The sequence below is a fragment of the Dunckerocampus dactyliophorus genome, chromosome 8 (genome assembly GCF_027744805.1).
Source record: "Dunckerocampus dactyliophorus isolate RoL2022-P2 chromosome 8, RoL_Ddac_1.1, whole genome shotgun sequence".
Taxonomy (NCBI): Eukaryota; Metazoa; Chordata; class Actinopteri; order Syngnathiformes; family Syngnathidae; genus Dunckerocampus; species Dunckerocampus dactyliophorus.
The window spans coordinates 19715922-19741203 of record NC_072826.1 but is presented as its reverse complement, the minus strand read 5'-3'; the positions used below and the strand labels follow the sequence as shown (position 1 = coordinate 19741203).

General features: G+C 38.3%; 1 protein-coding gene across 6 annotated transcripts in view; it reads left to right on the top strand.

Annotated features, from left to right (window-relative positions):
• The first annotated feature begins 966 nt into the window (after nucleotides 1-966).
• pparg (peroxisome proliferator-activated receptor gamma) overlaps nucleotides 967-25282 on the top strand; it is a 38735-nt gene continuing 14419 nt past the window's right edge. For 2 of the 6 annotated variants that reach the window (XM_054783928.1, XM_054783927.1), the window contains exon 1: nucleotides 1212-1383. In XM_054783928.1, the coding sequence (XP_054639903.1) occupies nucleotides 1332-1383 (52 nt within the window). In that variant the 5' untranslated portion in view covers nucleotides 1212-1331. Of the gene's footprint in view, nucleotides 1135-1209; nucleotides 1384-4248; nucleotides 25254-25282 lie in introns of those variants that run through there. The other 4 variants (XM_054783930.1, XM_054783929.1, XM_054783931.1 and 1 more) reach the window with 4 other exon arrangements.

The following is a 25282-nucleotide window of genomic DNA, read 5'->3' as shown; positions in this document are numbered from 1 at the left end:
TGCCTTAATTAGGCATTTTCACGCATAAAAATGGCTAAATGAACTAAAACGCAAATATAAGGGCATTCAGAAGACTCATTCCAAGACGTTGTGATGTGTACTATTCTACACTGGTCACTACGTGTCAGTAATTTACTGTAATGTTCGGTATGCTAAGCTAAAACTCAGCTTTGAACCCCTGACTTCACTTCCTGTCTGCCCTCCACTCAGCTCCCGTAGGGAACACATTTACTGCAACACACACAAGCATGAGTCTTATTTATGTCTTAGATGTCTTATTTTCTGTTTTTATATCTACCATATTGGGTAATACAAGTGTAAAGGTGACTGACTATAGGGGTGTTGTCTCATCTCTAGAGGGCTCTAATAATGTTAAAAATGTATTTAGAAGGTCGTAAACAGGTTTTACTATCAAAGTGGCCACCCTTTTATTTTCAATATGTCGCCCTTGGTGGAAAAAGTTTGGACACCCCTGCCTTATAGATACCTTTGTATAAGTACTATTATAAATATATAAATGCAATACAATAAATATATAAGCATTGCCAACTAATCTGTTAAAACTTAACTTTATATGTTGCAAAGAAACAATGTTTCAGGAATTTGGTGAGTTAACTACTGTGATGTGTGGTCAGTGTTTATGCTTTCGGTGTCATTTGTTGGGCTAATGCTACATTAGCTGCTAGGTTGCTTGTTTACAGAAAAAAAATGGCGTCTCTTCACGATGAGAGGCTCCATCAAAAACAGTAAATTCTGTTTCTTATAAAAGGTAACAACTTTTGTTATTCGGGACAAGGTTCGTATCGTATTAAACAAGCATGAGTTAAAAGCCACACTTGTCTGTTGTGATTTATTTCGCGGAAACTACTTGAAAGTCAATGTGTAATTGCGACCATAAGGTGATTTAATAGGAGTTGAACGCCGCCGAGTGTGTCCTCAGGATCCCCCGAAGAGGAGGAAGAAGGAGGAGGATGAGGGAGGGAGGGGAGAGAGACAGGCAAGCGGGAGGCCGCCACAGCTGAGACACTTTCCGGCGTTGTTGAAGCCGTTCTCCGGTGGTGGAGGCGAAACCACCACACCACGGCTCCTGCTGGATGAGCTCCCCCGGCGAGGCGACGAGGAAGCTGGCTTCAGGTCAGTCACGTTTCCCACTTGCATACAATCCACACCGAGCTCCACAGTGGTAGTTTGCTTGGACTTGACCCACTCGCCACTCACTTGGCACAGGGTGACGCTTCCACTGAGACAGGGGGTGGTGATGGATGGCTGGGGGGTGCGGTTAAAGTGTCAGTCAGTCAGGTGCTGGTCCATACTTTGAATGGGACTTTGACATGCAAACACCAGGCACAGATTTCAACCATCAAACTGGGCATAGTTTTTTAGGTAAGTCTTCGTTATTTCAGACATTTTTCTCCTCTCTTGGGATTAATGTGATTTAATGTCTCAAGTTGCTGAATCATCTGTGGAGGTTGCACAACCTGGTGACACTATTGTGTAGAAATGTTACACATGACTCATCATAATTTAGACACAGGCGAAGGACGCTGATTTATGCCTGAGATTTTGCTGACTAGCTCCAGGGTGAAACGGCAGATTTTTATACCCTTGTAGCGAATAAAAATACATTTTATGCACATACAATGGGTGTCTATAATAAAATGAGTACAGAAGTGCATCAGATTGCTATCTGATCTGATGAGATTTGTCAGCTGTATTAGTCATCAATTTAAATAGGCTTGTCAATGCTATTTTTGAAATTGCTGCAAATTCTCAGTAGCGATGGGAAGAAAATTAAGATTTTGACCCTGAATATACATGAAAAGTATGTAGAATCAGATATAGTTTTTTTGCTGATCAAATTTTATGAGAAAATCAAAAACAAAAGGGTTAAAATTAGTTTTTTTCCCTTGAATACACAAATTAAACAGCATAACTTTTTTTTCGTTAAGTTTTACCCATTATTCCCATAGTTTTAAAATAATTATTTATTGAAATTTCGCCAATTACAAAAAATATATATTTTTTTAAAAACAAGACTGTTAAAATACAATTTTTTATGATTAAAAAAATGACACTACATTAACTTTTTGGTTAGACTTTTGCCCCATTTAAAAAGTAAAAGATTATTTAAATTGAAATTGAAATTACTTTTATTGGTATTCATTCATTCATTTTCTGTGCCGCTTGTCCTCAATAGGGTCACGGGGGTATGCTGGAGCCTATCCCAGCTGACTTTGGCCAAGAGGCAGGGTACACCCTGGACTGGTCGCCAGCCAGTCGCAGGGCACATATAGACAAACAACCATTCACACTCACGTTCACACGTATGGACTATTTAGAGTCTCCAGTTTACCTAACATGCATACTTTCGGAATGTGGGAGGAAGCAGGAATACCCGGAGAAAACCCACGCACAGGGAGAACATGCAAACTCCACACAGAGATGCCCAAACGGAGATACAAACTCAGATCTTCCTGATCTGCTGACTGTGTGGCCAACATGCTAACCACGAAGCCACAGTGCGGCATTATCATTTTGGGGCAAAAAAAAAAAAATGTAATGGGAAACAGTCCCATTCAAATACAAAGATGACCATGCATGTCTGTCTGGTCATAATTTAATAAATATAAATATTAGTAAAAGAAATCAAATTACAGATAACCTGTGTGATTCAATAAAAAAGCTTTATTTTATTTTTTATTTTGTGTCAGGTACAGTAATACATATTTTAAAAATAATCTGTGCAATTCAATAAAAAAATAAGTAAAAAGTAAAGTAAAATAAGGTTGTTGCTACAGTGTGTACACCATAAAGCTAATGCATTTGCTTTAATGGCAGCATGGAGTCTTTTTTTTGTTAGAAGTGATTAGCAGCTTCACTTGCTCACTCATGCTTGCAGGTGTGCATAGCCCCTCTTCAGGTCACGCTCACAGATTTTCAAGTGGGTTTAGGCCTGGTTTTCTTCTTGAGAAGGCATTCTTTTATTTGCTTGTTTTATGTATAGGCGTGTTCCCATTTTCAGCTGAAAGGTGAAATTCATCATTTTGAAGGTTTGGGGCCCATATGGACTGGACTATATGGCAGTTTCTTCAAACTACATGGCCACTTTGTGCCAAATTTGTGGTTCTCATTACATTTTTTTGCCTTTTGAGTAGCATGGAGATAAGGATGATGTTTAATGGTTTATTTCTTTCTTTGCCTGTTCAGTGTATGTCAGATGTTATACAACAGGTGATTATTCAATTTGCTAATATGTGTCATTAAGCCTTGCCGGTACAGCCAGTTTATGTAAACTGTTCAAACTCTCACGCCGGACTGCCAAACATGACAATTGGTTATATAAACTGCCGGATGACATCAATAAGAAGTTAGCGGAAGTTAACAAAAGGGCAAACGAACACTGCAAAAATGCTTGATTTTAATTACTAATTATACTAATCATGATGCCATAAAAAGAATACATGTTTGCAAAGCTTATCATGCGTTCGTGAGAATAAAAAAAACAATCCCAATTTAAATGCCAGCACTGATGTAACAGGGCTATTTTAAATTTGGGGAACTTTCGGTTAATTATACTCATCTTTATTTAGAGAGGTTATAAAAGCTCTCATAATGGTCACGCTGACTCGTTGCTTAAACGGATAGTTTGGATTTTTTTTTACATAAAGTTGTATAACATCCCCGTCAGCATTGTAGTCCAATAACAGCGACTTACCCCCCACTTGGTCTCTAAGTCCAGTTCTGGTCAGATTTCTGTGATGAAGAACATAGTTCCACTTAGTTGCTGGGGACAATTAAGTAAAGACTTTGGCTTCTAAAAACAATATGCGTTCAACAGATTAAAACATTTGCATCAGAAAAATACCTTCTCGATAAACTCAAACCTCACCGCGTTATATCTGTCTGCCGGCGTATCACTGCGCACTGTCGCCTGTGCGTTCATGTGAATGTGACGAAGACACTCTTCTTCCGCTGTGGAACACATATGTAAACAAGATGGCCGCGGCGCTCCGTCGCGGAACTAGATGCGAGCGTCTTCGTCACATACACGTGAACGCACAGGCGACAGTGCGCAGGAATACGGCGCGAGACAGATATATAACGCCAAGAGTTTTGTGACGTTTGAGTTTTTCAGAAGGCATTTTTGTGATGCAAATGTATTAATCTTTTAAATGCATATTGTTTTGAGAAGCCAAACTCAAAGACCGAGTGGGGGGTAAGTCGCTGTTATTGGACTACAATGCTGATGGGGATGTCATACAACTTCATGTCAAAAAATCCGAACTATCCCTTTAATATGCCTTTCGCATTTTTATGACCTGTGACACGCATGTAGAGTCAACCCCCCCCAAAGTCCAGCAAAATTCGCACAAACTTTGAATTCATTTCAAAACTGTTTATTTTCCCATAGGACATAAAGAAAATATCACTGCTGTAATCTGTTCCCGGGTCAAACCGTTGCTATTATAAAACCTTTTATGATAGCACGGGCAATTAGAAGTGTAAAAAGAAGTGAACCACTGTTGCTATCAATACATGAAAACACTCAGTCTTAACTGAAAAGATTAGGGTGTGACTTTAATCACGCTCATTATTTTAATATCCTGAAATGGCATACAAGTGTAAAAAGAAGTTAACCACCGTATAATAAAAAAAAAAAAAGAATTGGAACAGTACCGGCGGCTATGTGCTTTGAAGTTGAATCCGTTTACTTCACAATGTCTATTCTGCAATTTTCTTCTTTTTCTTGTCACAAAAAAAAATCCCAGAAACCCCAAGAAAAAGCAAAACATGCATTAGAGTTCATCCTTTGAAACTGGTTCAGCTGAGGTTTTGTGCGGTGCGCTGATATCCCCAGTGGTATGTCAGGCATGATGGTGGCCCATCGTTTGTCGCATTAATGCTGTAAAAAAAAAAAAAATAGCCAAAGAATAAACAAAAGATTATATCATTGGAGTGAGCTGTCAGGAGATAGCCTATGCATAACTATGGTTGCAAGCCTGCAGTTTTACATTTAACATTACATTAATAAATTAAAGTGAGGTGTACATTTCCCATAGAGGCTTGCGTGCGTGTGTGTGTCAATGAGTCAGACTTTGCACTTGGTCATAAATGAAGGGAGTGTCTGAGATACCGTGCCATATGTATGAGTATGTTTATGTTGCTCCTCACGTGGCGTACACAGGCATCAATAGACATATTTGTGTTTTATTTCCCACACTGCGGGTAAACAGACAATGGAAACTGCTGATAATTGGTTGTTGTTTACAGAAAGTCAACCTTTGATTTGCTTTTATCAGAGGGCATTAACATTTTGTTGACTTATTTTAGCCTTAAGAGGGCATCTCTTTATGCTTTAAATTATATGTAATTATTAACCACAAGGCCAGACATGGAAGCATTTCTCCATACAGCAACATTTTGCCTGCAAAAACACGTCAACTTTATTTACACAAACCCACAATGGTCATTGTAATAACTCTAAAATGATAAAAGTAAAAAAATACTGGCCAGTCACATCAGCTCTCTATGGTTACAGATGCAAAAATAAAGCATACAGGAGGTCCTGAATTTATGTAATTTATTTATATAAAGTCATTTGTGTATATAAATGATGAATTAAAGGAATAAATTAACATTTAATGTCACTTTTGAAGATGTGATTGTTGGCAAAGATGGCTTTGAGGCAGCGAGACACCACCTTTGTGTTTTGCTATGCGTTATTTACTGAATTCAGTGTTTAGTGTTTCTCACCTTCCTTTCTTTCCATTGTGGGTTTTTTTTGCAGGCGTGATAATAAGAAAAGCAGAGACTTGTGTTGCAATTGTGTTAGTTGGCAAAGAACTACGTACACAGTTGATGATGTCCTAGATGGGCGAGGGAGCTTGGGTACAATGACTTCCAGTGCTGATTTCCATACTAAAGCTCTGCTAACAGGGGCATTTTGTGCTAAATAATAAAAAAAAAAACACAAATTGGCTCAAGTAGTGTATTAAGTGGAAATTGTATGCAAACCGAGGCAAAATTTCTGTGTAGTTTTGCTGCAACTTTTTTAGCATTTTACGATGTCTAATTTCACTTCAAAATACCCCAAGAGAGGAGCGATGAGTCATCCGAGAGGTCACAAAAGTCCCCACAACAACATCCAAAGAACTGCAGGCCTCATTTGCCTCAGTTAAAGTCAGTGTTGATGACTCCACCATAAGAAAGACACTGGGCAAAAATGGCCTACATGGCAGAGTTCCAAAACTAAAACCACTTCTGAACAAAAGAACATTAAGGCTTGTCTCAGTTTTTCCAGAAAACATCTTGATGATCCCCAAGACCTTTAGGAAAATAATCTGTGGGCTGACGAGACAAAAGCTGAAATTTTTGGAAGGTGTGTGTCCCATTACATCTGGCGTAAAAGTAACGCCGCAATTCAGAAAAACAACATCATACCAACAGTAAAATATGGTGGTGGTAGTGTGATGGTCTGGGGCTGTTTTGCTGCTTCAGGACCTGGAAGACTTGGTGTGATAAATGGAACCATGAATTCTGCTGTCTACCAAAAAATCCTGAAGGAGAATGTTCGGCCATCTCTTTGTGATCTGAAACCAACTTGGGTTCTGCAGCAGGACAATGATCCAAAACACACCACCAAGTCCACCTCTGAATAGCTGAAGAAAAACAAAGACTTTGGAGTGGCCTAGTCAAAGTCCTGACCTGAATCGTATTGAGATGCTGTGGCATCCACACAGGGCCATGTAGGTTTAGATTCAAGTGTGGCAAACATGGTTTGTCAGGGGGCAAACACTTTTTCACACCACCGTAACTAGTTCTCTTTGAGTGGTTTGCATATTGGCCTCACAGTCAGGAGATGGAGGGTTTGAATCTCTGTATGCCGATTGCTTGTTCTCTGCCTACCCCGGTTTCCTCCCACAAAGCAATAACATGCATGTTAGGCTAATTGGAGACTCTAAATTGTCTACAGTCTTACATTCATGTAAATGTGAATGCTTGTTTGCATATATGTGTCCTATGATTGGCTGGTGACCAGTCCAGGGTGTACCTTGCCTCTTGCCCCGTGTGTGGAGCGGGGGTTAACTGCAGCTGTTTAAAACTAAAAAAACAAAACAAAACAGCAAAAATGGAAGAATGAATTCAAAATATTAAGAGAAGTCGTAATATTATGAGAAATGAACAAAACAACGAATAAAGTTGTAATTTCTGGAAACTTAGGTTTTGGAAAAAGTTATGTTATGAGAATAAAGCCAAAATATGAGAATTATTAGAAGAACATTTACAAGAGGAAAGTTGAAATATTTGGAACATTTTTGGGAAAAAAACCCCAGCAGAAATTAAAATATAATTTTACAAAAATTAAGTCAATTATGATTAGAAAAATGTCATATTCTAACGAGAAAAAAGTCTAAATTTTACAAGAATAAAATTGTAATATTATGAGGAAAAATTAGGAAAAAATTTTAGAGTATATTGCTGACATTAAAGAAAAAATCAGCTTTTTTTAAAATGTGAAACAAACAAAACAAAATAAAGTTTTGATCCTTTGGAAAATTAGGTTGGAGAAAAGGTATAATAATATGTGAATAAAGTCAAAATATTAGAGGAATAAAGCAATAACCTTATGAGAAAAACATTTACATTATTTGGAAGAAATTTGAAATGAAATTTGAAAAAAAACAACAGCAAAAATGGGAAAAGGGCAAAGAGCGAAGTTGATACTAAAAGTAGACGTTTTCACTTATAACACAAAGCTGAGATGCATTTTTTTTCTTGAAATATATATAACTTCTTGGCATCTTTACAAAATATCAAAGTGGCCGTTGGGTCATTGAATTTTTCACTGTGTGGCCCTCGCTGGAAAAAGTTTGGACACTCCTGCCATAGACAAACTCCAAAATCATGTCTTCCTGAAGAGTAACTTCCAAGCGAGTTCAGCCTCCATTTTCACTTCCTGTAGGTGCAGTATGGTCTGTGTGATGATGCAATGATTTATTTTTAGTAGAGGGGTGTATCTTTTGGCCAAGGACTAGTCCATTATATTATGAGGATAGATGTGTTTTGAAACAGCATCTAGCACCTAGTATGACGTTGACTGCACACCCATCAGCCCATCCCAAATAGAACTCTCAACCGGCACCAATGGAAAAAAGCTGTCACGGAAACTCAAGCAATGGTAAAACATGTCTGTGTGTTTTTTGTCTGTCAATAATTTTGATTGACAGGTCATTAGTCTAGGGCAGCCCTTAACCGTTATTGAAGTGTAAAAGAAGGTAACTACTAAATTAACCAATTAATCATCAAACCCTTATTAACGGTACAGGCAATGTAACTAACCTAAATGCCATACAAAGGTAATAAGAAGTGAACCGCTGTTGGTATTAAAACATGAAATGATTAACTTAATTATTAACTATTCAACTGGCGGCCTGCGGGCTAACGTACTTACAAAACTAAAAATGCCTCAAAATATTTTTAAAAATATTACTGTGCTGTTCATTTTTTGTTTTGCACCGTGAGTAAGACTGACGTTCTGTTTGATAAGCGTCTGTCCGTTTGTACTGTGTTGTCAAGCGAGTGGCCGGCTTTTGTTTGCAAATTGAAGTACTGGAGCACACCCTAGTGCCTCTGACTATGCACAGTTAGCTTGCCATCTATTGGACGGAGTTGTAACAACAAATTCCATTATAATTGTGAGCAAAGGCGAGCAGATGGTGCCAAAAATAAATGACTAAAAGTTAGTGCCAAATCCATTCAATTTATTTGTGGTGGGCTTCTTCTGCTTATTAGCGTTTGCAAACTGACTGATGCGCTACTGCCACCGAATGGTTGGAAGTTGTATTTCAATTGAGCGTCCTGTTGATAACAGTAATATCTCTGGTGTCACCAAATCGAATATTTTTATATATATTGGCCCTATAGAAACACTGGTCTGTGCACTTTAGTATCTTTTAATTTAGACAGGGTGATTTACTGCAGCCTTTGCCCTAATTTCCTTTTTGGATAGATGTGGGAGCACAGCTCATCAGGTCAAACCTCTTCTGGGACTGACTCATCTTCATGTTGCCACATCTTGTTAAGGATGATCCTACTGTATGTAGAGTTTTTGTTTATTTTTGACCAACGAGACAATATGTTCTAGAATGACACATCTGCGCACATGCGTTGATGCAAAGGCGAATCACGTCATGACTTGTTTTGTTATTGTCTGAAGGCAGCACACTTTTCCTCTGCATTTCGAAGAATCAGGAATGACCCTTCCCATGTTCGACCTCAGCCTGTTCCTTCCACGTTGCCTCCTCCTCACTCCCCCTTTGTCTGTCAAAAGTTCCGTGATTACATAGAACAGAATTTGTAATTACTGTATGCTACTGGACATGTTGACCTGAAATCAACTTTCCCCATGTTATGAATGGAGGGAGCGGCCTCAGATCAACTATACATTGTGTATACAGCGCACATGTCACCTCATACGTGGTTTTCAGTGTGATGCCAGGTCACACGGGGTGTGTGTGTGTGTGTGTGTGTGTGTGTGTGTGTGTGTGTGTGTGTGTGTGTGTGAGAGAGACCTTGACAGCACGCACCACTCCTTCCCCTTATCCACTGAGGAAGCTTTTGAGGCTCGAGGGACTCATCAACCATTAACTCATAACTATTTAAAGGAATTGGGGGAAAGTTCATGTCCTCAGATTATTGTGGAAAAGTGCTGCTTCCGTGCAAGCAGCTAACGGAGCTAACACACACACACACACACACACACACACATGCACACATACCAGTGTGTTTGTTTCTATACATTAATTTACTGTATTTGCGTAAATAAGAGAAATAAATTTGAACCACCACATCGTTTTAGCGTTAGCTTTTTTTTTTTTAATTATTTGGTGCTCACCCGCAAATTGGTTTTAGGATTTTGAAGGCAGACTAGATTTTTTAATAACACCTTGTCTGATAGTAGATGTCGTAGATCTACTTAATGGTTGTTATTAGTGGGAAAACACAACATACAGACCACCGTGTAAATTGAATTTTAATTGAAAAATTAAACTTTTCTATACAGTCGTCCCTTGTTTATAGCGGTAGTTAGAGCATAGCGATCATTTCTTAATGAATTAATTTCTGAAAAAACACAATATAGCGAGGGAGCGATAATTGAACTGCAAGGGACGACTGTATACCATTTGTAAGTACGGTGGAACCTCGGCTAGCGCGTTTTTTTGGTTAATTTCGGAAATGTACGCCTGAATTTTGCCTCCGTTTGTGGACATTTTCCCGTTAACGTACAATGTAGTGTATGTCCTGTCGTGTTAATATCACAAATGTCCTTCTTAGCAGCTTGCTAATACATGGAAACAGAAACCAGAAATTAGCTGCATCGCCCGTCTATGATGTCATCAGTGGTTGACTCTGTAGTTCGTTGCTAACACAGTTATGCCGCAAGTCTCAAAACTATTTTTATTGTTTTACAATTATGGTTTTATATGAATAAAACAATTCAAAATGCATATGAATAACAAATGAAAGGGATAAATGAACATTTAAAGTTACTTTTACCTTCATTGAAGACGTGATTGTTGACAAAGACACGATGTGGCAGCGAGACATGACACAGACACCATTTTTCTGTTTCATCATGAGTTATTTTTTTAATTCAATAGCGTTTCTCACCTTTTTTTTAACAAAATGCTGGCAATTGAAACGTATTCTAGCTCCATTTCGTGTTATTGTGATGAGAAACATTGAACTCATGAAATAACTCACGGCAAAACAAGAAGGTGGTGTCTCGCTGCCACCTTGTGTCTTTGGGAGCAGTCACATCAAGAATCACGTCTTCACTGAAGGTAAAAGTAACCTTCAATGTTCATTAATCCCTTTCATTCATCATTTACGTGATTTTATGTGCATTTCACAGTGTTTTCTGCATGTAAAACTATAATGATAAAACCATAAAAACATGTTTTGTGTTAACATTTTTGACTTCTGGAACGGATTCATTGGATTTACCTTATTTTTTAGGGCAACAAATTAATGATGCTAATCAATGTTCCACTGTATTTTGTCCAAACTCCAACTGATGCAACCTCATGGCAGATTGAAAAGAAAAATTAGCTGATTGGCATGAATGTCCGTTTGTGTTTGCATGGTCTAAATGTGTCAGTCTTTTCAGCTTTGGAATTCACAGTTTATTTTAGCCCATTCCCAGTGGACTAAAGCTTAATTTACACTCATGCATGTTTTTGTCTTCTTTGGGAAAGGCTATAATTGGCATCGAATCCCAGGTGCTCCCTGCAGTAGTCACAGGATGATGGCTCCACCCTATTATGGAAATATAACTCTCAGGTGGATCATAAATAGCCCGGAAGGAACTTTAGCTTATTGTTATTGTTATTATATAAGTTATTTACAGTAGTACGAAGATGGCATATATTGGTATATCCTGTCAACATTGGAGCTGTGTGCTTTATTACCTAATACTTGTGTTTTTTTTAACACTACACTTTGTCTGTGCATGCCTCAGCCACCCAGCGCATGTCCTTATGTGTCCTTGTATGTCTTTGTTTGCATTTAGCCGTGTGTCCTGTGATACAAGACACACCTCATGCTCCACTCACACGTGTGTGTGTGCGTGTGTTTGTGTGTGTGTGACACTGACAAGCTCAAAATTTCGATGGCATACAATGATAAATAATTTGTTGTTTGAGACTGTGATGAAAAGGCAGATAAATAGAAGAGGTAGAAATGTTTTGGTAGAAATGTTTTTACCTCACAGTTTTTGTCTTTGCTCCTCTTGTTGATTCCAGCTGTCAAACTCATGAGCGCATATTGACTTTGCCCCTTAGCGACAAAATAAAAACGGCGAGTGAATGATTGATGCCAGCCGACCGATGAGGCAGTCTGCCCCTGTCCCTTGCGACCAGCAGACTTTTGGGAAAAAGAAATTGATTAGATATTGTAAAAATATATATATATATATACAGTATATATATATATAATGCGACGGTGCAACCTCCAAAGTCATTTCTGGTTCTATGGTTCTCATCACACCTTTCTGTATTTCATCACTGGTACCCTTCTGTGGTACATCACAAAAAGACAAAGAAAAGACATTCAATAATATAGTGGACATTTTCAAAAAGTCAGACTCGGTGTTTGTGTGTGGATGGGTAAAATGTAGCTTTTTTGTGTCATAAGAAATGTAAAAGTTTTAGGTTTTAAAAAAACAAACAAACATTGGTGACGTTTCCTGTGCTCCATGTAAGTGTGCGCTGATTTTAAAGATAATGTACAATTCATTGTACATCTAATATCTCACTATATTGATGAACAGAGGTGTTATAATGTGTGACCAAGTCAGCTGTGGGCATGTGCTTATGAGGTGTATGATATATGATATATGAGTTATGATGCCATCTCCTGTATGGAGGTACAGTAAGTGCCACCAACATTTCAGCAGTAGGTTGACCTGCTACTTCTACTTCTGTTTTTCAACATAAAAACAATATAATATTAATATCAAAATAAAGACCAACCAACATCTCTTTAGGTTCAATTAATTGCCTGGAAGGTCAGCGTTGTGTGAAATCCAATGGCGCCTTCGTAGGTGGTTGGAGAGATTTGTTGTGTTGCCGTGGTATTTCACTTGACCTTTCAATAGCCAACAACTTATTTAGAACATCTCCCTCTTTGCAAAAGCCAAAGTGTTTCCACACACTGAACCTCAATGGTGGCTTCATTATTTCTCGCTCGCCGGCTTGTCCTCTGCCATCCGCCATGCTACGTTTTGTGGTCTGCTGGCGCGTGGCGATGACGTCATAGACACGCAGACTGAATTGAGTAATGTTTAACGCCTTTATCATTAAAAGTACTAAAAAAAACACACACATCCATATAAAACCTGCCATGCTTACATCCAATGATTTATTCCCTAGTATCAATGCAATCAATGTGCGTGTGAACGCACTTATGCTACCTATAAGTGTGGAAGTGCATGAATTGAAACACAGCCGCAATACTAATATTCAGCTGAACTCCAAATTGTGTGACTTTTGGGATGGGTGGAATGTTCGCCTTTGGAGTGTTCCACTGTACTGTATGTCTTGCAGTGTCACTCTGTGAGTGTGCGTGTGTGTGTGTGGCGGGAGAGAAGTGCAACCAGAGAGGTCAGACTGAAGCAACAGGAAATCATCAGCATTTGATGTCCACCATTCGACACATTTAGCATAAGTATTACTATAAGTACGCCTTTAAGTAACTATGTGTGAGCGTGCCGATTAGTCTATACTGAAATTGCACACGTATTGCGCACGCTGCTCATATTATAGATGAGCAATCATTAGCGTCATGATCAGAGCACATGATGCTGAGCTGTCTGAACTTCTGCTGAGCCCAGACTATGTCAGAGAGAGAAAATGTGCGTGTAGTTCCCTTTCTATCGGTCACCACTTCCTGAGGAAAAGCACGCACACACACACACACACACACACACAGAGTCTCCTCTTCACAGTCAGTTGTCGGTCATTGAACTCCTAGTTAACACTCGCTGAATTGATAAGAAAGCTGGTGAGTGGGCCGTATTGTGTGTGTGTGTGTTGTCATTTTATTGTGTAAAATAAGCCACAATGAGTCCTTGAATTAGGTTTTGTTTGATGACTTAATTTTCCTCTTTGAATTGAGTCTATTAGTGACACTGCTGGAGTCAAACACGTTAATGTGATAGGCAGTCATCACTTGAAGTTGAAATCGGCCAAGGTCATTTAAAAAAATACAATAAGAATTGTTGCTAGCAAGATGCATAATGGGAACTACTTTTTTATTGTTATTTAAATACTATTTCCTAAATGCACTTTCCATCCATCCATTTTCTATGCCGCCTATCCTAATTAGGGTCGCGGGAGTATGCCTATCCCAGCTGATTTCAGGGCGGGGTACACCCTGGACTGGTTGCCAGCCTACAGACAATTTAGAGTCGCTAATTAACCTAACATGCATGTTTTTGGAATGTGGGAGGAAACCGACGTGCGCACAAGGAGAACATGCAAACTCCACACAGAGGTGCCCAGGCGGTCAAACCCATTCGGTCTTCCCGATCTCCTGACTGTGTGGCCAACATGCAAACTACTCAGCCATCGTGCGGCTAAATGAACTTTCTGAAACTTAATAATAATAATGATAATAATAATAATAATAATAATAATAATGCATTGTATTTATAGGTGTATAGCACTTCTCTGTGTACTCTGAGGTTTTTTACTCAACCATTTCTATTGATACATCCAGGCTACAAGCCAATGTCCCACACAATTTTTTTTTTAAATGTTTTTTTTTCCACTGCTAATTAAACAACTCTATTGAAACATAATTACACACGATGTTGCTAGCTTTTTGTTGCAGCTAAGGTCAAACTAGACCACTGTAAGCTCTACCGGTCAGCACTTTATAACAGATTGTCCTCATTGCTAATCTGTGATGGACACTCTGTGTTCTATGACAGCTCTGTAGTTGATAATATCCTCACTTTTTTTTACACACTGTTTTAATTTCTAACTGTGTGGAACATGCAGTTTCAATAAGTGTGTCATCCCCCACCATCATCCTGACCTCAAGTTGACCTGCAATGCACCACTTTCCTTTCACCTATTGGAACATAAGAATCATTAAGAAATCAGACAACGATGTCTGGGTGCTGTTTTACTCAGAGCTTTCTGAGGTTGTGTGGTTTTAACCCACCCCCCCATGCCAAGCTGAAGAGGCCTGTCGCGGTGCCTTCACTGACAACTAAGCGAGTGGGTGCCAGACGCGAGCAACCTGCAGAGTGGAGAGGCCAGACCGCTCGTTGATACACTTTTTTTTTTCATGCAGGAGTGGATGGGGGAAAGCCCTCTCTGCATCTGTGTAACCTGCTAGCACTTTGCAGTAAAACACAGAGTAAAGCTTATACTTAAAGAGGCCCCTATCCTGTATTTGCAACTTTTCAGACTTATGTACAGTACAAAATGTTAAAATTTTATACTTAGGCCTGTCACTCAATCAATAAATCAATGAGTCGCACGATAAATACAAACAAACTTGCTAATTTTTCCGACCTCGATAAATTGCCATGTGCATGCGTGTTTGTTTTTCTCCTTTCTCTCTACCAAACAGGCTGGATGACTGGAGGATTCACTCTGTGCATCTGTTTCAACACCTGGGCGTGTTGGTTCTATGGTGGCATGATCGGAGTGAGTGAACCCTCCTGTCAGTCATTCAGTCTCTTTGTCCCTGGGTGGAGTCGTGGCTGCTAGCGAGTGATGCAGCCTGCAAGTGTGCAAAAACAAATATGAATGATGGCACAAAAGCGATGTTTTCTAAGGAGAATGCCACAGCCCCATTGTGAGAAGGTTTTGGTTTTTGCAAAACCAAAAAAAAGCATATACGTGACGCAGTTCTTCTCAACAAAAGAGGAGAAATATGACCTTAGTGAAAAATCGGCAAAATAGCTGATATCAATATCGGATTGACACATCCCTACTTATTATATTATCAGTAGGGATGTCCGATATTGTTGTTTTTGCCGATATCTGATATGCCGATGTTGTCCAACTCTCAATTTCCGATTCTGATATCAACTGATACGGATATGTGTAACGTCACATATCTCCTGTCGTGGAATTAACGTTATCTGTTATGAAACTAATGGATACAGCATGAGCAATTAGCTTCTTGACGTAGCTGTAAACAACATCTCACAAACTACCGCGTCTGCCTGCCGCTATTTCAGCGTTTTTTTACATTCCCGCTACCCCATAGACATATGAATGACTGAATTGTGTGCGAGAATACAGTGTTTTCCACAACGTCTGCAAATTATGCTCTCAAAACGATGTATTGTAGCCAAATCATGTAGCAATGTTACAAAATTTTTAAATATGTTAAGTCAATCTGTGATTAATTCTGATAAAATCTGATAAAGCATGACTTGAACTTTAATTTGATACCTCATTCACTTCTCTACCCCAAGTATTAAATAATTTAGAGCAGATTTCGTAGCAGGAAATAGTGCCTTTGGTTCCCATTGCTTTGACATTGAGTCAAGACAGAAGCTGTGATCAACCCACAGACCTTGGCAAGTACAACCGTACTACAATATATAAAATAACTTAGGCTGTGAAATTCTGTTTTAATGTCAACAGAGTAGCCATTTACATTTTTTTGACAATGAAAAAGTCCAGGGAAGAAAATCAGGTGTCATATTTTTCAGGTACTGTATATGCCTCACACTGCACACTGTGTATTCGTTTTCACCCCACACTAACCACAAGAAATATCTAGCTATCATCCATGACAGGAATGTATAAAATCAGTCAACATCCACTCCATATTTGAGAAAATCAATGTTTTTTTAGCATGACTTTGTTATATTGATATATAAATTATCCGTATTTTATTAGCCTTTATATTTACAATAAAGGCATCCATATTGTAAATAGGACAATGCAAACGCGGTTAAAAAAAACCCAACATATTTTGAACCATCAGATTTTAATGAAATTTTATCTGCAGATAGACATTAAAGTGAATTAATGTCCTATATACCGTTTATCTTGTCCTGAAGCTCCGATCCATGAGTTTGAAAGGCTTAAAGTCTACATATCCGTACATGTCTATGCAGTAATCTGCTCACCATTAGTGGTGTTTCGACAACCCACAATGGTCTGCCAACTCAAACACGGTTAAGGAAAACATTGGCTCAAGTACAGCATATGCTGCGTGTTGACTGTTATGGCGCTTGAAGGGCCAAAACGCTTAAAGGGCCAAAACGGCTTTCATTAAAGGGGGAAAAAAACTATACCGATATTGACTGATGTTACATTTGTTACATTTATGCCAACATCAGGCCAATAATATTGGTGGGCCGATATTATCGGACATCCGTAATATTTATATTTCTATTATTTTTATTGGCCCGCGGCACATTCTAAAAATGTAATTTAGCAACAAAAATAAAATAAAACAACAATAACAACAGCAAATATGGAAAAATCTGCAGTAATTTTACAAGAATAAAGTCGAATTATTAAGACAAAAAAGTTGTAATCTAACAAGAGAAAGTCCTAATTTTACCACAATAATACTGTAATGTAGAAAGAAGGAAAATAATGTCATGTTACTAGCATAAATTTGAAATATTACATTAAAAAGCCGCGATATTATGAGAAACAAACAAAACAAAGTAAAGTTGTATTTTTTGTAAAATTAGGTTGGGGAAATAGTAATATAATGTTACGAGAATGAAGTCAAAATATTATAGGAATGGAGTCATAATTATGAGAAGAAAATTTACAGACAGAAATAGTTGAAATAGTATTTTTTAAAAGAACAGAAATTGGAAAAAAAAACCTGCTGTAATTGAGAATAAAGTCAAAATATGAAAAAGTCAAAATTTTACGAGAATAAACAAATTTCAGTAGCATACGATGAAATATTAAAGATATGGTACTTTTTAAAAGTTGTAATATTATGACACACAAACAAAACAAAATAAAGTTGTATTTTTGTAAAATTAGGTTGCGGAAAAAGTTTGAATATAATGGCATAAAGTAAAAAAAAAAAAAAAAAAAAAACTGTAAAAATGGGGAAAAAAAGAGCAAAGTCCATACTAATAATAGGCTTTTTCACCCATATCACTGAGCTGAAATGCAGATTTTTCTTGATTTTTCTTTTTCGTTCTATAAATATAACTTCTTCACATAACAAAGTGTCCATGGCATCCTTTCATTTTTCAGCATGTGGCCCTCTGTGGAAAAAAAATTAGACAACCCTTGTGTAATTTATAATCACGGTTGTAGTTGGATGGGATATGTTGATATTTTGGTTAAAAACTGGGATAAAATCGTTGTAAAGTCAGAAAAGCTGAGTGTTTTCCAAGAGAAGAAGTTGCGGCCACTGACGCAGACAGTACATACAGACGCGCCTTAGTCACTGTCACTGGAACCACACGCGCTGACTTTTTTTAGGAAGTTACACATCTTGGCACACTCACTTTCCCCACACACGTAATTATTATATACAAAAAAGAAGTAGACCTTCCAACATGATTGAGTGATGATGAAGTGTAGGACAAGTATTAAAAGTACTCCTTTTGCTGCTTTCTTCCTACGAGGCAAGCATATTTTTGGAATAAAAGGCTAAATAAGATAAGAGCATGGCTGAATGCTGCAGGACAGGTTCTTTGTTTGTGCCTTCAATGTTGACTTCTCATGTCTGTACATTGTCTGTTCTCCATGGTTGAATGTATGTGTGGGAGGCTTTTTACACCCTTGACACGGACAAGCATTCACACCTACATGGTCGCGTTACAAAGAATTCAATCTGTTTCAGATGTCAAACCTCATGTTGAAGTGGCTTAAATTCGATCTAACAGCTTGATGAATAGATAGACACCTCCTTTATCCCCATCCATAGCAAACTTTAATGGCATCTGTTTTCACCCTTTTTTTGCACACTCTTTACAGACTTTTGTAGACATTGGTTCTGTAGTTTGTCTGAAAGCTTGCAATCATACAGTCAAACAAATAGCAACAGGTTTTGAGTACATTTTGGTGACAGAAAACGTGAACCTTTCTAGACGGCTTCCCCGTTCTTGTTCGTCTAAGCAAGTGTGGACTGGGGGCCATTTGTTGCCCGCAACTGTTTTTTATTGGTCCGCAGCAAATTCTGAAAATATCCTTTTAAAAGAAAACTTAAAAAAAAAAAACAAAAAAAAACAGCAACAAAAGTTTAAAAATCAGCAGTAATTTTACAAGAATGAAGTCAAAATATTAACACTTTTTATCTCATGATAAAAAGTAGTAATTTGACAAGAATAATGTAGTAATATCATGAAGAAAAATAACGGCATTTTAGTAGTATAAGTTGAAATATTAAAGAAAAGAACTTTTTTTTAATGTAGTAATATTACGAGAATCAAACTAGAGAAAATAAAGTTGTCATTTTTGGATCATTATTATTACAAGAAGAAAGTTGAAATCAATGGAAAATAAAAATATAACAACAGCAGAAATTTAAAAAAACGGCTGTAATTTTACGAGAATAGAGTAAAAAAAAGTCAGAGAAAAAAGTCGGATTCTAACAAGAAAAATGTTGCAATTTGATGAGAATAAACTCGTAATATTATGAGGAAAAATAACTTGAATTTAGTAACATAGAGGTGATAAAAGTTGTATTATGAGAAAGAACCAAAACTGAATAAAATAGTAATTTTTGGAAAGTTAGGTTGGGGATCAACTCATAATGCGGGAATAAAGTCATAATATTACAAAAAGGAAATGTACAAAGATCATTCAAGTAGGACAATGGGACAAAAAGAGAGAGCACAATTATTAAAACAAAGTTTGGACACCCCTGGTCTAAGCCAGTATCCAAACTTTTTTCAAGATCAGAAAAATTAAAGGATGTGGGGGGCCAATTTGATATTATTCATATTATGTTATTTACTTAAAACCACTCCAACATATGGTAAGTTAAGTTAGTGGGATATCTTGTTCAAACATTCAATATTTTAACATTTTTCTTTTTAATATGACTCCATAATTTTTCATGTTTCATTGTATTTATAGTTTATTCCCCAGGGGCCAATCAAAATTGAGCTGCTGGCCTCAACTGGCCCCCAGGCTGTACTTTGGACTCCCCTGGTCTAAGAGCTAAAAATTGGACATTTGGACATTTAATGTGACAAGCAGACACATTACTTCCATATGTCCTCGGGATACGATGGAGTTCCATTCCTTGACATGAAGGACATATAAAATGCAGTCAACAAAATATAAACCACAAGAATTAAACAAAAGAGTAATAAAAAGAGAACAACTTTTTACTTTTATCCCTGTGGTTGTCTTGCAGGCCTTTCTACCTTCTTAAAATATTGCCCCTGGATAGTCTGGAAGGATAACCGCCTCGTCTCCTCACAGATTTCCTTGTAACAGCGCATAGAATCCATGACCCCTTTAGCATTTACTAGCATTCAGTAATCATTATCATGGTCGTGACAGTCGAGTGGTTGGGACTCAAAAGAGCGGCCAATATTTGTGGGCGTTTCTCTTCACTTGGAGCTTTTTATGATGTTCATTTTCACTTTCTTGGTGATGGCTTTTTTTGTGACTGTGATGGTCCAAACGTTCCAAACACAGAAGTGGTCCAAAATTTAAAAACACGCAAACACCATAAAACACATGCAACAGGAAAAAGTGTTTGGAGCATTTGGACATTGTTGCGTGTTTGCTCCTGTCGGGCCACCATGAGGGAGTGCATGATATGCTGCTAACTGTTAGACCTCACTAAAACCACAGACAAATAGAGATGCTATTCTCACCTCTGCACCTCTCGGTCTAAACAGGTATTTGCTAGTTCACCTTATGGTTGCTGGTTCGGTCCCCACTCCCGCTGAAATCATTCAACTTATTTATACATTGCAAAATTCAGTCCGCATTTTTACTTCTTTTTTTGGTGACATTTTCCCAGTGAAAGTGATAGGATTTCCGTGATTCCCTCCTATTGGTGGAAATGAACATTTAGCATTTGTCCCTCTCTATATCGCGGTTCGAACATCACTTCCTTGCTCTATTGTGATTTTTCCATCCATCCTCTATGCCACTTATTCTCACTAGGGTTGTGGGTATGCTGGAACCTATCCCAGCTGACTTCAGGCGAGAGGCGGGGTACATCCTGGACTGATCGCCAGCCAATGGCAGGGCACATATAGACAAACAACCATTCACACTCACATTCATACCGCCAATCAACCTAACATGCATGTTTTTGGAATGTGGGAGGAAACCAGAGTACCCGGAGAGAACACACGCACGCACGGGAAGAACATGCAAATTCCACACAGAAATGCCCAACGGAGATTCGAACCCAGATCTGCGATTTTTCCAAAATGAATGAATTAATAAATGGTCACTGTTTTTGTGGTTGACTATGGCCTAAAATATTGACAGACAAGTCATTAACAATACATTAATTTAGACCAGTGTTTCTTTTTTTCTGTTTCTTAATAGAGAATCTTACTTAGTGGAAATTCACTTGTCGCAGTTGGGTCTGGATCCAATTAACCTTTCTAAACGAGGGACGACTGTACATGTAACGTTGTGCTTATTCTGTGCACAGTGGCATGACTCAGGTCGTAACGTGGTCATTTCCCAACCTGGTGGTCGCTGGTTCCATCCACAGGTGGTGAATAAATTTCAATACATTTCTAGGATATTTCAACATTCAATCTACATTTCAGCTCAGCTTCAGCATTTCAGGAATCACATGCAATTTCTCTTGAAATCACTTGTCTGCGTGTTATTCTCCATATTAGAATTCCTCAACGTGCTGTATATTTGTAGATCATTTGACTATTGGCCTTTTGTTACGATGTACTGTAACGACCGAGGCTAGCTCTGGCATGTGGGAAGCTGACACGACACACCGGCTCGAGTGTCACGCACGTGCTCCAACAAAGACATACACACACACACACACACACACACACCCAATCCCAAACACCCACAAAACCACACTAATCACGCGTAATCTTTTATGCCGTCTGACAGGGGTGTTTGCTCACGCAGCTTGCAGATACATGCACGTTTCATTTAGTCAATGGCTTGTGTTTTCTTCAGTGCTGTCAAGAGGAAAAATAGTGTAAAAAGATAGTTGTTTTGATTGCAGTGTGATTAATGATAGCGCAGTAGTGAGGCCGCGAGTGACATGATGGAGGACGGGATTTTCTGAAAGCCTCTAGGGTGCACTGTGATTTCTTTCTTCCTCTCTTCTTCCTTATCTCTTGAGCTTTTACTCCCACATAATGAGCAACCAGGGCACCGTTTGCAAACCCCGGGTGTGTCTTATTTTCAGTCAGGATTTGGCCGACAGTGTACAAACGGAAAAATATCCAGGTTTCTCTTGCTATAAATAGTCAGCATTTTGCCTCAAAGCAGCCTTGGAGGTGAGAATGTTATAGTGATGTCAAATTTAAGAGCTCCACTCACTTCCCAACCTTGCTGCTGAATTCCAAAGCCGTAACAAGGAAACAATAAGTAATTCAGAAAGGAGGATGTTTTTTTTCCAGCCCGGAGCTGTATGATCCATTTTTAAACCACTATTACATCCGTCCTCCTATTTTACTTGAGCCTTGTTACATAATTCATCTCATTCATTGTTTTTGGTGGTCCAATCAAGGATTTAGATGTTTTTATCAGTGTTCCCCACAGGACTGTAATCTATTAGTGGCACAGAATTGCAAGGGGAAGATGATGTCATTGTCGAATGTACATAATTTGCCAGGGCACATTTTCAAAATTAATATTTTTATGGATTCTTGTCCACGTGCAAAACAGAGCTTTTGGAAAACTCTGGCCAGAGTGGAGTTTTTATAGGTGTAAAACAGGTAAAACTGAGTTTTTGGGGTTTTTTGGTAAGAATTGTGCAGTTACTTTTTTTTAAACTCTGAACCCTGCAGTTTATACAGCGGTGCGACTAATGTCTTGCTAAATTCTAATCTCGTGACATCTCCTCTACTTCAGAACTACTGCTAATCATTTAAATACTGTGCTGCTCGTGAGTCAGTGAGGAAACGGTAGCTCTTTCTTTGGCAGGAGCCCATCACGAGCTTTCAGTGCACTCATGATGAGCTTGTCAACCCATTGGAAATTGCAGCAGGTCATTACTGAATATAATGGTCTGACTCATTGTGTCATCTTACAAAGAACGCTAAACTCATCACACAGCAACTTGGCACTCAAAAGGTATACATACCTAAGAAATATGCAAATAAGTACCAAAACGAGTTTAAAATGAAAAAAAATACTATTTTAAAGTTTTCCCATAATGCATTGCGTCTGAGCAAAGAATTAATTGGTACCTGCCAGGTGCTGCAATGATGTTAGCCTCCCTCTGGGCCTGGGCTCCTCTCACTCCCTTTGGTGGACAGAGTCAACATTGCAACTCCATCCATTCATTTTCTATGCAGTTTGTCCTCCAATGAAACTGCTTTTTTCTGAAATGTTTTCATAGCTCATGATTGGCTCGTGTCAAATAAAGAGCTGCCTGGTCCTCACGGACTTGCCACATTATGCAATTTTATGAGTGTCATATACACTGTATGTACAAATCTGTTTTTTCTTCTAAATCTAGTGAGTTATTGTACATAAAGTTATTGGCTCATGGGTGTTATAACACGCCATTTAACATGCACAAACAATAAAAAAAAAATCATGATGTTTCCTGGGCTCCATGTAAGTGTGTGCTGATTTTAAAGATAATGTACACATCATTGTACAACTCTCACTATATTGATATACAGATGCGTTATAATGCGCGACCAAGCAGTTGTAGCTTTTTCAGGCTTTTGATTGGACAAAATGTGCAAGATAGCTGAATGTTTTATTGGATGGCGCGTATGAGGTGTTTTTAATAAGCTGACTTACGATTCCATCTATTGTACTGAGTTGTAACGACAAGCTACACAGACGTATCTTGTGGCAGACCGCATGCGTTCATGGCGAGCCGCCACAAATTAATGAATGTATGGGGGAAACATTTTATTCTAATACTCAGTGGGTTACAAATGTGGGTGATTATTGATTATTTATTTTTCGCACCACCGCATACATTCTTGGAGTTTCTAATTGCTCAAAACGCAAGGAAACTTGAGCTACTAAGTGATATTGATACTGATACACTTAGTCATGCATGCTGTCACTCTTTCACCAATCATTGTTGCTCAAAAATGATTTTAAAATAAACTCTGAACTTTTGCCCTGAGGCAAGTTCCTTCTTTGCAATAACTACTGCAAAATTTCAGAGGCCATACCGCCGTGTACGTGGAGGACACAATGAAAGTAGGAATGGACTTTTGACTTACATAATCATTTTTTTTTTTTAATATTATTGGTTTTAACGGAATGTGAGATTCTGTCTCTAAATGTTCTGAACTTCTGTTTCCTTGTTGTCTAGGTTAATTCTGCAGGAGTTGTGTCATAGTAGAGGTCCTCTTGTACTTCTTTAGACTGCAAACTAGTTGGAAGCCATCAGGACCGTTAAGTTCTCATTTTTTTCTCATCAGAGAATAAAACTTTCTTCCATCTTTTAATGTCCCATGTTTGGTGCTCTCTTGCAAAAACCAGACGGGCAATTTCATGGCGTTCTCTGGCAGATGCCGTCTGATGGTTATTTTACTGCACTCAGAACCAGTAACAACCTTCATTTGGGCCGAAGATCGTCCCATGTCTTGATGGACAGACAATTGTGTCCTCCGGCTCATTTTTTTTTTACATTTTTTTGGTTTTACCACTTGACTTTTTTGTTCCATAACCCTCAGGATCTTTGAAGTTTCAAATGACTGTCTTACTGCATTCAACCTCAGCAGCAATGGCGCGCTGTGAGGGGCCTTGCTTATGCAGTTCAACAGAGAGAAAACTTATTGGCCTCTGCCATCAAGAGATTATGACAGTCAATAGCTCACATAAAATTGCATTGAATTTACATTTTTGCCAAGATTTTGGATTTTAAAGGCCGTTGTCTTAAACTTTTGATCAGCTGATGAACAGCCTATTTCACTTTAATGCTTGTTTGCAATAAATTGCTGACTCAAAATGTTTTTTGTGTCATTCCCATCTCTTCTTTTTTGCATTTTGAAGCTTCACTAGCCTCCTTAAGATCCAACAGTGCAAAATGTAAATTCTTGCAATTTTTCAATGGGCATTAAAATTTTGATCAGAAGTGTGTATTAACTTGCGTTTACCTTGCTGGAAATTGTGAGGCAGGATTGTTAAATATCAGTTATATATCAGTTTCATTTTTGGGGCTCACAGCAGCTGGTGCGTTCAAAGACTGCCGAACAAAGTGTGAAACGTCAACTTTTTAAACAGTGGTATGCTGTACATTTTACTTTTGTTTTCACAAGTTTCACAATTACCGACTTTATGGTGATGAGATAAGTTTTCTGCAGAAAAAAAATATTTTCAAAAAACAACACTAAAAAAGTATTTTTTACGGGACCTTGAACACACACACTACTGCCACTGGTGGTATGTTCTTCTTTTTCTTCTGTGGTTGGGCAATCACTGAGCCAGCCACCCAAACAACAACAGAGGAAGCCGGACACGTTACAAGCAGAGTTCGTCTTGTTCTGACTGTGTCACAATCTAACTCCCAGTTGAGCAGATAACAGAGAGACTGCAGGAATGAGCCAGAGGACGGAGGAGGATTGGTGTTGCATTGTAATTGTATGTATACACATTCTTGGTTTGAGACA